The sequence below is a fragment of the Carcharodon carcharias genome, chromosome 16 (genome assembly GCF_017639515.1).
Source record: "Carcharodon carcharias isolate sCarCar2 chromosome 16, sCarCar2.pri, whole genome shotgun sequence".
Lineage (NCBI taxonomy): Eukaryota > Metazoa > Chordata > Chondrichthyes > Lamniformes > Lamnidae > Carcharodon > Carcharodon carcharias.
In genome coordinates, this window is record NC_054482.1 from 108,145,261 (window position 1) to 108,159,141 (window position 13,881).

At 44.3% G+C, this 13,881-nt stretch overlaps 1 protein-coding gene across 3 annotated transcripts in view; it reads left to right on the forward strand.

Annotated features, from left to right (window-relative positions):
• The window catches only part of miga1 (mitoguardin 1), a 90,432-nt gene that overhangs the window by 35,977 nt on the left and 40,574 nt on the right, over positions 1 to 13,881 (forward strand). For 2 of the 3 annotated variants that reach the window (XM_041207531.1, XM_041207533.1), the window contains exons 8-9: positions 1,766 to 1,861; positions 9,231 to 9,328. In XM_041207531.1, the coding sequence (XP_041063465.1) occupies positions 1,766 to 1,861; positions 9,231 to 9,328 (194 nt within the window). The remainder of the gene's footprint in view (positions 1 to 1,765; positions 1,862 to 9,230; positions 9,329 to 13,881) is intronic. The other variant, XM_041207532.1, reaches the window with a different exon arrangement.

Consider the following 13,881-nt stretch of genomic DNA (forward strand, 5'->3'; position numbering starts at 1 on the left):
TTACCATCAAATGAGCTAGCCAGGCTGTGCAGGAATTCGGATTTGCTGTAACGCTGATGCTCCTGCTGCTGATGGGAGAGGAGTCACGATCAGCTGCACATGTGCTGGTAGCCAGAGTGTGGGCCAAGTGCATGCGCACAACCAACCCTGATGCTTTTCCAGTCAATGGCTGGAATTACAGGAATGTGATAATGACGGCATAACCTGTTTTGCTTTATAAGCAAAATACTGCGGATGCTGGAAATTTGAAACAAAAACAGAAAATTCTGGAAAACTCAGTAGGTCGAATAGCATCTGTGGAAAGACAGATCGAGTTAACGCTTTGAGTCCGTATGAGTCATACCAACTCGAAACGTTAGCTCGGCCTTTCTCTTCACAGATGTTGTCAGACCTGTTTTGTCTTGTTGGGTTGAAGGATATAAATCCAGTGCTTTAGCAGCTGAAGATTTTAGGAGGAAGAAATGAGTTCCGCAGACTGGTGAGGCCCGATGAAGGAATGAGTCAGAAACGGAAGAGTGGAATTAATCTGTCAGATGCTCGTACTTTTGTTGTGAGGGGGAGAGATTGTTATAAGAGGAGACATAACTCATTGAGCATCGGTTCCAGCAAATTCTGTCATCTTGATGTCAGTAAGAAAGATATATCAGAGAAGGTGAAGATAACTCCCCAAAGGAAACCGTTTCACCACAGCAATCTCTGGATCCGGGCAGCTAACTCAGGATTCATTGTCCACCATACTCGCCCCAATAGCTTGGAGGATAGCATGGACAAGAGGTGATGAATGCAGAGAGTGATTTGGCACTCGGCCTGTTATCTTCCTATAATGAACGAGTTATATTTCTTTTAAAGCTCAGTTAGCTGATGGGGACTGTTGAAAGTTGTCAAGCGGTGTGAATAAGGGAGACAGGGATGCTCAAGTGACCAGAGCTGGATGTCCAGCTGAGGCATTAAAAACTGAGGAGAGAGTCACCGGACAGCTTGGGCCTAGGCTGTGTGGTCCCTGTCACTGTGGGCGACATTTTTCCACTGCAGATGCACAGCAACAACACAGCATCTTGGTGAGCTGTGGTCTTGTGGATAATAGAGAGCTGAAGGTGAAGCTCAGAGAAAAAGACAAGGAACTTTTTTTAAAAAAAAAGTGAATTGGAAATAATTTTCTCATTGTTTTTGGCGGGGGTGGTTGGGGGGAGGAGGGAGGTGGGCAGTGGCAAGTTGTGGAGGAAATGCAGCAAGAGTAACCCTGCCTCCACGTTGGAGAAGTGAACGACTTCAGACAGGGAGAAAATTGGAAAGAAACATAAAGGGAAATAAACCAAATTAGGAACAAAATAACTTCTGAATGTTTTTACGGTGCTGAATATTGAAAGATTTCGAATCACTTTTTGGAAGACCAATTGGCGGACAGAAATGTCCCCCAAATACCAAAGAGATGGATTAAGAAGTAGGAGCAGGTTTAGGCCATTCAGCCCTTCGAGCCTGCTCCGCCATTCAACACGATCGTCGCTGATTTTCTACCTCTGCACCACGTTCCTGCCCACTCTCCATATATTCCCTTAGCACCTGGAAATCCGCTGATCTCAGTCCCAGTCCGGAATGAAAAGGATATCAGTTCCATTCTGTAAATACAAGTGCTCACACCCATAACCCACTGGCCATGGCGTACTGTGCCAATTTGGTTTGCTGCTGCTGAGATTTTGGGTCTGTAAAGACTCCTGTGCAGTTATCAGGTTTTGGATAGTTTTAATAACCGATCTTTATTTTTCAGGCTGGCTTTCTCCTGTTTCCACCCTTACTACGAGACAATTCCTTGGACACCACTATTATCATCCAAGAGGTGGTTGGTCTTCATTTACAGACATAGGTCAGCATTTGAGTGCTGGCTTGGCTCGTTGGTAGTTCTCTCTCCTCCGTGTCAGCCAAATTTTGGTTCAAGCCCCGCCCCAGAACATGGGCGTTCAATCTGAGCTAACGCTTTACTGAAGGATTGTCAAAGGTGCTACCTTTCAAATGAGTTGTTAAGCCAAGCACCTGTTTGCCTGTTCAGTCAGAGATAAAAGATGCTGTGGCATTGTTCTGAAGAACAGCATTAAGTTCTCCCTATCCCGCAACCAACATTAGCAGAACAGATTGGCCTGGATTTTGAAGTCAGTGGCAGGGAATGGTGCTTGCTGTTTAACATGCTGACGGCCGCCCCTGGGTTTTGCTGTCATTGGTCGTCCGAAACGGAAATGGAGGTGCTCTCTGTAACAGGGAAAAATTAAAAGTTGCACATGGCCACAGCTGTCAGGCCGTCATTGTGGAGGGGGAGCCCCTCCAGATGATATCTTGTGGCCGCAGCTGTGGTCATTACATCTCAGCGGATCTGTGTTAGGGTGATCAAGTTGAGGCATCCGCTGAGTCTCGATCAGGAAATATAAATTAGATTTAAATCGTGACCAGAAAACAAAATAAAGAGAGAGATAGAAAGATGGAATTAAGAGAGAGAGAAATAAAAATATCAGAAAGAAAAAGTTTTAAAAAAAATCACTTTTAAACAAATCTCCAATGCTAATTAAATTCTGACTGAATGAGACTCCACACTTATAAAATTAAATTTTCTGCTGCGGAGATGTTGCTTGGCAGTAATTACACGTGTTTCAATGCCCAGTTTGTTAGCAGGGTTCTGTTATAGCATAACTTGTGGAGAAGTAGGTTAGAAATAGGTTGGTTAGCAATTTCTGGATTCCCACATTTAACTATGCATGTATGGAATCCAGTCCAATTTATTCTATAACAAGATAAGCACTATTAATTTTGTTATAATTCTCAATGTAAAATCAGGCCATCCGTAGTCATTTTTAGAATCTTGCTTTGTGCAAAATGACTTATTTATTTTACATTACAACAGTGACCACATTTTGGGATTAATCCTGGCCGATATTTTTTCCTCAACCAATATCATTGAAAGGACCTGGTCAGTATAAGGTCATTGTCACATTGCTGTTTGTGGGAGCTTGCTGTGCACAATTTGTATGCTGTTTTTTCCTGCATTACAACAGTGACTACACTTCAAGGAAGTACTTAAATGGCTCTCAAACACTTTGGAATACCCTGAGGTTGTGAAATATGCTATGGAAATGCAAATAGTTTATGTATTGCAAGCTTTGGGTGGGAATATTCCTAGTCTTTGAATTGTGGTAAAAATCTTTCAAATGGAAAAAGTTGTATTAGAAACTCTCTTTCTGTTTACGTGCTGGTAATATTGCAGCAGGAGTTTAACTGTCAAAATATTAGGCATCTGACTTTGCCTTTGGAAAGTGGGAGACGCTCCAACTGCAGCTGGCCACGGAGATGATGTAATTGCTGAAGAATGGCAGATTTTGCCAAGTGATGCTTTTCACTTCTATTTTTAATCTCTATTCATTAGGCTGCATATCAGACAACCAACGGAATTCAAAGACAACAGCTTGCGTTCATTTAGCACCTTTAAATGGGGAAACATTACAAGGTTCTTCTTGGGGTGGGTTGGTCGGTGGTTGTGGGGGTGCAAGTGGAACAGAACAGGAGCTTTGTGAAGAGTTAGGAGAGATGGCTGAAGACCATGGTCAATAAGGTAGATTTTTTTTTTTCCTTCATTCTTTTTCATGGGATGTGGGCAAGGCCAGCATTTGTTGCTCATCCCTAATTGTCCTAGAACTGACCTTGCTGGGTCATTTCAGAGGGCAGTTAAGAGTCAACCACGTTGCTGTGGGTCTGGAGTCACATGTAGGCCAGACCAGGTAAGGATGGTAGATTTCCTTATCTAAGGGTCATTAGTGAACCAGATGGGTCTTTACAACAATTGATGATAGTTTCATGGTCACCATTGCCAAGACTAGCTTTATAATTCCAGATTTATTAACTGAATTCAAACTCCACCAGCTGCTGTGGTGGGATTTGAACCCTTGTCCCTAGAGCATTAGCCTGGGTCTCTGGATCATTAGTCTAGCAACATTACCACTATGCTACCATGTCTGCTACAGGTAGTGTTTGCAGGGCTTTTGAGGATCAGAAAGACTTGCATTTCTATAGCATCTTTCATGACCTCAGGATGTGTCAAAGTGTTTTACAGCCAATGAGGCATTTTTTGAAGTGTGGTCACTATTGTAATGTCGGAAACACAGCATCGCATTTATACACAGCAAACAGCAATGTCATAATGATTAGTGTTATGACACATAATTGGTAAAGGTTGAGTTATTTAAATCCCAGAGGGAAACTCAAACAACTGTCATAACCTATATTTTCAATTGGTATGTTTGAGATGCAGTTCTGAATTCAGAAATGAAATCACCAAGCCTCAAGAGGTTTTTTATATAAACTAAGTTAAACATTTATTAATTTAACAAGAAATTAAACACATATGTCTACAAATTACTACCATAATAACTTTTAAACAAATCCCCAAATCAATCACTCCTAGTTAAATCTTCACCAAGGCAACAATAACCCATAGACTTTAAACAGACACCAGCCAAAACACATTTAACCTTACGAATTCAAAATGTGGTCCCTTGCAATTTGGTTCCTTTGCAGACACAGTTGTAAGGCTTACAGGCTGCTTAGACCTTACATGCCTCTGTCCTCCATATACAAAACTCTCTTCTGTTTATACCTAGCCTTCCCTTTGAATGTAAATTCTCATTGTATCACTAGGCCTTTGAACTCCGCCTCTTCCAACAATAAATCCCCTTTCATAGCACCAGTTTTATATTTTTTTATTCATTCATGGGATGTGGGCTTCGCTGGCTGGGCTAGCATTTATTGCCCATCCCTAGTTGCCCTTGAGAAGGTGGTGGTGAGCTGCCTTCTTGAACCACTGCAGTGCATGTGGTGTAGGTACACCCACAGTGCTGTTAGAAAGGGAGTTCCAGGGTTTTGACCCAGTGACAGTGAAGGTATATTTCCAAGTCAGGGTGGTGAGTGACTTGGAGCAGAACTTCCAGGTGATGGTGTTCCCATCTATCTGCTGCCCTTGTTCTTCTAGGAGGTAGTGGTCATGGGTTTAGACAGTGCTGTCGAAGGAGATTTGGTGAATTCCTGCAGTGCAGTGTAATATAAACACATTTCTTGATGTCTCCCAGCTAGGTGCAAGATTTTACTCCCTTGTTTTGAATGGTTTATTCAACAAATGCAAATATACTCTTTACCTTCCAGCCTTCTGTTTATCCAATTAACATCTCAAACTACTATACATCAAAGCACCCAGACTAGCTGGCTTCAATCCAATTGAGTCACACACAGACACAGACCCTACTACAAGGCCAATTTAAAAATAATTTCCAATAATTATACACATTAATATCTCTTCATGACAATTAGTTAATCTGCTTTAGGTGTTGGTTCAGGGATAAATATTGGCCAGGCCGCCAGACGTAACTCCCCTGCTCTTCTTCAAATTTGTGCCACGGGATCTTCTCTGTCCACCTGAGAGGGCAGATGGGGCCTTTGATTTGACATGTCATTCAAACGTTGGCAGCTCTGACAGTGCAGCACGCCCTCAGTCAGGGTAGTCTTTTCTGTTGACTCCCTGAGTGCGACTTGAACCTATGAGCATCTGACTCCAAGGGCTTGATTTTGTGTAAGCCATTGGAGCAGGCAAGACAGTGGGAGGGCACAGAGAATTGTGCAGGAGGCCATGTGTCCTGGACTCCCAGGAAACCTGTAAACAAATAAGTCAGTGGCAGGAAGGTAACAAAACCTGTTGACAGCAGGAAGCTCATTGATATGCTTAACTGCCTACTTGTTGAGTTGTATTTAAATCATATACGTGACTTAATGCTGCTTTCCTGATTTAGTGAAACTCACACAAGTGTCTTGCGCCTTCAGTAACCCGCCCAGTGAAAGTTGGCAACTTCCACGTGGCTTCCTTGACTCATTGGCTTGGATTTTCATCCTTGGGGCAGGTAGGGAGAGTCAGGAAAATTTCAGGCGCGGCCAGCAGGCCCCGGGAGAAAGTGCCCACAGAAGGCGTGATCTTCATTGCCGGGGGTGGCTGAGGTGGTAGGCTGGAGTAGGGTCAACCAACCCTGGAAGAAGTGTGGAGGCAGCCGCAGGGGCTGCCAGGTGTGGAAGCAGGCTGTTTAACAGGCCCATCTCAGTGCCATGGGACTTCACCCTCAAAACACTCCCCATGGCCCATCCTTGCCACTTCACCCTCCAAACACTCCCCACGGCCCATCCATGCCACTTCATGTCCCCATCCACACCCCATGGCTCCTCATGCCCCCTATGCCCCTCAACCGAACTCCTTTTTCCCCTCATGCCAATCTCCAGCTTTCTACTTATCCCCTATGGTTCCTCATGCCACCTATGCCAGGTTATGGCACTTCCATCCCCGTTGATCCATTGGACACTTTGTAGAACCAATGGATACTGTAAAGTGCAATGTGTTAAAAAAATTCCTTGAAAGAAATGTCATTCATTGAGAAGTTTCTTCCATTGAAAAAGTGTTGGAGTACAAGCTAGAAAAAGTGTCAATCATCCAGGTCCTTTGAAGTTTCAAAAAAACACAAACCATAAAACCTTGAAACCACTTAACTTGTGTAAACAAACATTATGAAATTGATCACATAGATCAGAGAGCCCTTTGGGGTGGAGAGGGCTGTGGTGGGGGGTGGTAGGGGAGGCGGTGGAACGTTAGCATGGGAGAGTCTGAAGATGAGAGTTACTGAGTGATGGCTGAATGCTCTGGTAATAATTTGCCATTGTGAGATTTGAACTCTTGATCTTGGGGTTACAAACCCAGTACCATAACCACTTGGCTATTTAGGCCAAGCGTTGCTCTGGTAATAATGGTGGATGGTGGAGGAAGGGGGAGTAAAGAGGTGCAGGAAGTGAGCATCAGAATACTGTAACAGGGGCATCTGGCTGGAGAAGCTTGCAATGGTAGAGAGGATCACAGCCATGAATAGGTTATTACAAAAGGGGACTTGTGATTATGAGTAATGAGTTCCAGGATATCAGGCTGTAGAGGTTTGCAGCACAGAAGGAGGGCATGCAGTGCACCAGGACCATGCCAACTCTTTGCCAGAGCAATCCATTTGTCTAACAGCTACGATGTTATTCCCATTACTGTATAATAAATTCTATGGCAGCCTTCCGTCTTGTAAGACGATGGTTAGTACCATGGTTTTCGACACTGTGTTAAGCATTGCCTGGTGTGACAAGAGTTAGTCTTCCAGGGCTAAAGGGAATGGAGATGGGGCAACAAAAGAAGCAAAGGAATGAAATATGTACCTAGAGCAGCTGTGCTGCTGACTGAAAGCAAAAATAAGAGGAAAGTTGATGCAAGCAAAGAGAAGGAACAATGGGCATGGATATTATGGTCTGAAATTGTTGAACTCAGTTTAGTTTAGTCCAGAAGGCTGTAAAGATGGGGTGTGGTTCCTGAAGCTTATGTTGAGCTTTACTGTAACTGTGCAGCAGGCCAAGGACAGAGATGTGAGAGCAAAGTGGAAAATTCAAAAGGGAGCTCAGGGTCAATCTTGCGGACCATCGTCTTACAAGACGGAAGGCTGCCATTGACCTCAGGGTCAATCTTGAGGACAGAATGGAGGTGTTCCACAAAGCGGTCACGCAAACTGCATTTGGTCTACCTCTCCTGTCTTTTGCCCTATCACAGACCTTCCTTTTGTCCTTATCCCACCCACCCCTTGCTCAAGACCTATTACACCTCTAACTTCTCCTAGTTCTGGTGAAAGGTCATTGACCTGAAACGTTAACTCTGTTTCTCTATCTTTTGGAGGAGATGTTAAACTGAGGCTCCATCTATCTGCTTGGGTGGATACAAAAGGTCCTGTGGTGCTATTTCGAAGAAGCGTAGGGGAGTTTATCCCTGGTGACCTGACCAATATTTCTCCCTCAATCAATACCACAAATCACAGATTATCAGGTCGTTATCACATTGATGTTCATGGGAGTTTGCTGAGTGCAGATTAGCTTCCACATTTCCGACATTACACCAGTGACTACATTTCAGAGAAGGTGCTGCATTAGCTGTAAAGCGCTTTGGGATGTCCAGTGGTCATGGAAGGTGCTATGTAAAAGCAAGTCTTTGTTACTCTCACGGCAAAGGTTAGAAGCTTACTGCATCCTTGGCCTCTGTGATGTCACTTGAGGCAGGTTTGGCAAGGCCTGCAACTTCTTTGTTTCATTTATCCTTGGGATGAACGCCAGCATTTATTGTCCACCCCTGGTTTCCCTGGAATAGCAGCTTGATATGACTGGGAGGCTTGTTAAGCCATTTCTGAGGGCAGTTTAGAGTTGACCTTTGAAACGCATTCCAAGCTCTGTCTTTTCTTTGAGTAGACTTTCACTCACAATGGGGGTACCCACCACCCCACCCACCAACACTCCCCCCAACTCCCCTTGGTAAGTCTCTGTTCAGTCCCATCTGTGAATTGTTGTTGCCAACCCTCCAGGATTGAGCTGGAGATGGATCTCCGTGAATGATGCCAAGGAGAAAAGACACATCACGGGGCAGTTTTTAATCTTTGAAAACTTTCATTTGTTAGTCAAAAATGAATTTGTTAGTTAGAAATCTTGGCGATGGGGCAGGAGCAGACTGTTTGACAGGGTGGGGTGGATGGTTTGAGATCATGCAATGAAACCTCAAGGATTAAGTTTGACCAAAATTGGGAGCCTTGCATTGATGGCTTTTTTTCATTTGGCTTCAAAGGTGTTAAGTAAATGCAAGTTAAGGAGCAGATCAGCATGATCTAATTGAGTGGCAAAAGAAGCTTGAGGGGCTGAATGTCCTCTTCCTGTTCTTATTGTCCTTAAAAAGTGTGTTGCAGTCAGACTCACTGCACTCTGTCACTGGACTGGCAATCCAGAGACCCAGAGTAATGCTCTGGGGACCCGGGTTCAAATCCCACCACAGCAGATAGTGCAACTCGAATTCAGTAAAAACCTGGAATTAAAAGTCTAATGATGACCATGAAACCATTGCTGATTGTTGTAAATACCCACCTGGTTCACTAATGTCCTTTAGGGAAGAAAATCTGCTGTCCTTACCTGGTCTGGCCTACATGTGACCCCAGACCCAATGTGGTTGACTCTTAAATGCCCTCTGAACAAGAGCAGTAAGGGATGTGCAATAAATGCTGGCGACACCCACATCTCATGAATGAATAACAAAAAAAGCTTTGCTACTGTAAATGCCTCTTAAATATTGCAATCGGATTAGATAATTGTTTGCCTTTTTACAGACAGGGAGACCGACATCACTGTCAGAGACACTGAAGATTTCTGCCTGAGGGACACAACCAGCATTGCGTCGACAGACTCTTTTGTCTCAGCGGCTGAGGTGAGTACACTCCTGACGCATGCAGCACCTCTGTCCGCAATACAGTCTGATTCTGTCTCCCCATTTTTAAAAAAGCTTCTTTATCTCTCTGCAGGTAAATGTGCTTTTATTCTTCTTCATTTCCCCACCCCACAATCTGGAGACACTGAGACAATGACCCCTTTAAGGGACACGGTTCCTTGTGTCCAAGGACACCTTCACTGCCCCCGGTGCCTCATCTACACGGTCATTCTCCATTGTTCAGTTGAGTGTCGATGGCCTGCTCAACCAAAGGGTCCATTACGGTGCATTCCTGCCCTTGCTAGAGCAGAGAGCACCGGATAGTGAGCAGAAGTGAACACTTTGACCTAGATTTGGGTATAAAAATAATTTTGGGGGAGAATTTCGCCCAATACTTTTGGTGTGAAAGAACAGGGTTTTTTTCAGCTGTGATGCCAGTTTAGCCTCTGTTTCGTGCAAGATGCCTGGTGGCTAAAGGAGCTAAAGCACGTGCCAGGAGTGACTGGCCAGAGGCTTGTTAAAAAGCAGATTGCCACATAAATTAACGGCTAGCACTCATTAAAGAGGCTGCAGGGCACTTTAGGGACCAATGCCCTTCCTAAGAGCCATGCTGTTTAGAAGTAAACACAGCATTGGTGTCGATTTCAAATGGCACTTAAAGGGATACTCACCACTTAAAGGGATACTCACCACATAAAATGATACTCAACATTTCATGGTGATTAATGCTGGAGCTGTGAAGAAGACCTCATTTTGAAAGACTTTTTGGGACATCCTGTCAAGCCTTGGAACCCTCGAGCAGCATTTATTCTGGAAATGCTCTGAGGATTTCACCTAAAATGATTGAGTGCTGTGCTGCTGCTCTGTACTGGATGCCTAAGGGGAGTCACCAGGAGAAAGAGAGGGCTTGGTCGGGAACCTTGGAGGACCTTCCCCCTCCCCTCAGCCTTTTTCACTATTGCCATCTCCAAGTACGCCCTCGCCCTTGAGCCTTAAGCCCTGCTGAAACCTGCTGCTGTATGTCAGCCAGATCCATCACCTTCTGTAGAAGTGGATGCCAGAAGCCTACATATACTGCTTCACAAAAATTGTGTCTAATCATGACTTGAGTGCTAAACCTGCAGGTTCCCGGTAAGTTACAGGTAACTTTAAATTAAGGTGACCAGCAATTCAGATCCTAATTGTGTGCAAAATCCCGACTTTCAAACAGGTATTTCTTATTAGCATTGCACCCATGTAGTGCTTGTTTTCATCCTTTGCCCAATTAGGTGATAAGGTTTGAGGAGCTTAAAATGAGGTTCCTGCAGGACAAAATTGAATCATCCATGATTCAGCACTGATCGGACAGTCTTGATCACTGATGCCACATGGATAGCTGACATGGGAAATGAATGGTGTCTCCAGACCAGTAGAGGGCTCAGTTTTTGAGGTTGGGAATTTGGTCACATTTTCCAACTTGGTAGGTAAGAGAAGACTCCATGTGCAAAGTTGTTGCAATGGGGGCAGGGACAATCAACACAACAAACCCAATACAATAGGGGAAGAAATTGGCTGAGCCCCATAAACAGGTATGGAGACCACAGTGTGTGATTAATTCATGTCCATCCCTTGCATTGTAGGCAGAACATTAACTTGCTGCAGTCTGCTCTTTTAAATTCTTGTTACGCTCCCTGCAGCGTTCATTGGCTGCATGCATTAGCAGGGTGTCTGGTATCATGAGTGACCTTTGCTACTAAAAGGCAGCCTTCACACCTATAAGAGCAGATGCACTGTAGCTGTAATAGTGGTGGGAATTTTTTCAGAAGTCCGTTTGGGCTATGATGCTTTGAACAGTGGACAGTGCAGGGCACATGTGAAAGAGTGAACACCAAGATTTTCAAACGAGGCACTGGAGGTCTTGGTAGATGAAGTGGAAATCTGCACCCATATTGTATGCAAGAGGTCCTTCAGACTGGAGGCAGTGGGAAGAAGTAGGGGCAGAGGTTAATGCCAGGAGTGTTGGTCTATTATTATGAATGTAGTGCAGGAAGAAGTTTAATGATCTGACACCTGTTGTCAGAGTGACTGAGTTAATTTTCGATTGGTATATCTTACCAACAAACTCATCTACTGATCAATTCTCTGCACTCCCATCATCCACCTACCAACAATCTCTACCAATCAGTCCAAAGGAATGTAAGGCACTACACTTGGACTGTCTTGGATGCAGGAACTGCCGGAAAGGTGACATATTTGGGCTGTACTTGATTTTTTGTCAGGGTTTACTCCCTTAATCTTCATCTCTCACGAGGTATCCACAAAGCTATTGAGCGATTTGCCCATTGCTGAGGGTTTGATTCATGAGTTGCCAGGGCATGTTCACATGCCAGTGGGCCTGCACACTACATGTTTAGGGACCAAACCTCCTCCGAGTTCCTCTGTAGCTTATTATGACACAACTGATGGTAAAGGCTACATTGTTCAAATCCCAGAGGGGAACTTGAAACAACTGTCATAACCCATTTTTGCAATTTGTATGTTTCGAGATGCAGGCTTTGAATTCAGTAGTAACAAGACCACCGAGTCACAAGAGGTTTTTCATAAAACTAAATTAAACATTTATTAATACAAGAAAGATTGTAAACACATACATATGTCTACTAAATTACTACTATGATAGCTACAAAAATCCTCTAATTAATCTGATTCTCAATTACACCCCTGGTAAGGCTACAGTAAAACAGACCTCTGGCAAATCATACCCTGGACAGTCACATTCAAAATGAGTTTTCTTCAACTCTGGGTCCATGCAGACAGACTTGAGGCTTACAGGCTGGAGGCTTCTCACATATGTTGAATCTTAAAATGCCTCTACCTTACACACAACCTCCTTTCTCCTTTATACATATCTTTCTTTTTTATGTAAATTTTCCATTGTGTCACTAGGCTTTTAACTTTACTGTTCTAACAATAACATTCTTTCATCCCACCAATTTTATTAGTAGGCTGAAAAAAAAAATCACCTGGCATCTTCTAGCTATGTGTAAGATTTCACCCACAGTCTTGAATGGTTTCTTTTAACAAATGCAAATTTACACTTTACCTCCTACCCTCCTTACGTTTATCTAATTAACATCTCCAAACTACTATACGTTAAAGCACCCAGACTAGCTGTCTTTAATGCAATTAAGACACAGACAGAGACCCCACTAGAACTCTATTTTAAAATAATTTCTAATAACATTATTATAACTTCTTGACAAGCTTTAGCTTGGAGCTGTGCGGGACCCAGCTTCTGTGTGTCACCACAGGATGCACAGCTGAGGACATACTCAGAGGCTGTGTACTGACAGGCAGAGACTTATACATTTGGGTCTCCTTTTCACATTGTTATTAGCCAGCTGTGTAGGTTGAAAATGAGAAGCAAACTAACATACAAAAAGCATGCTGGTTCTCTTCACCCACACACTAGACGCATCACATCAACCTGTTGAACACATCAGTACTCAACCCTGAAGCTTATATGCTTTATCTCATTCACATACACTTGGCACCATTGCAAGCCTTGCACACACAATCATAGATCATCACACTGGTAGCTATTCAACTATGACAGCCACATCACCCAAACATATTACATGACACTCAGGGACACCCTCGCCCCAGTTGAGGCCCTTAAGAGCCACCTCCCATCCGGCTGCACTTTTGATGCTTGGATCTCGAGCAGGAGAATGGGACTGTCTCCCTCAAGGGCCTCCTTTCCACACTGGGCACCCCTCCTCCCAAAGTTCTGACCTCCCCCCAACCCCACCGGCCCTCACCTTGATGAGACCCCTGTGATTAACTGGTCGTCCATGCCAGGATTTAAAATTTGCCTGTAGTCCCAGTCCTGGCCACCACTGCCACTGGTGCTGTTGGGACTACAGTGTTGCTGACCAATCAGATTGGCCATCAGCTCTCTGAGGCGGGACTTCCACCCGAGTGGGTGTCTCCAGCCAATTAACACTCTTTGGAGCATAAGGTGGCTGTGGGGCTGAAGTGATCGACGGATGCTTTCCCCACAGACTCTTCGGGTGGCGGGTTGGGAAAGCCCATGAAAAATCCTGCCTCATATTGTAGAGACTAGGACAGAGATGGGATCTGTGGTGAGACACTGGGCACAAGTGCACAGGAGCCAGGGCTGTAATAAAGGATATTTAGCTCAGGAGCCAACTCATTGGAGGGTGAGACCATACACTCATTCGGTTACAGAGGTGTCAGATGAGGACTTCAGTGGACCAGGCTACAGAAGGCGGCTGATGTGTATACATAACCAGATGCTTGGTGCATTGGGAAGACTGACAGAAAGCCTTTGCTCAATGCCAAGGAGCATGGTGAAGTCCAGGTCCAACTTGGCATAGGGTTTTGTGTGGAGCTTGGAGCCCGTCCTTTCCAAATGGTTGCTAACTCCACCATGGATGCAGGGTCTGGTGGCCAATGTCATAGCTTTCATTGCAGCATCAACAACTTCCATCAAAGGTCTGAGTGCCCCATTGGAAGCTCAGGCTTCTGCCATCATAGCTCTGGATACAACT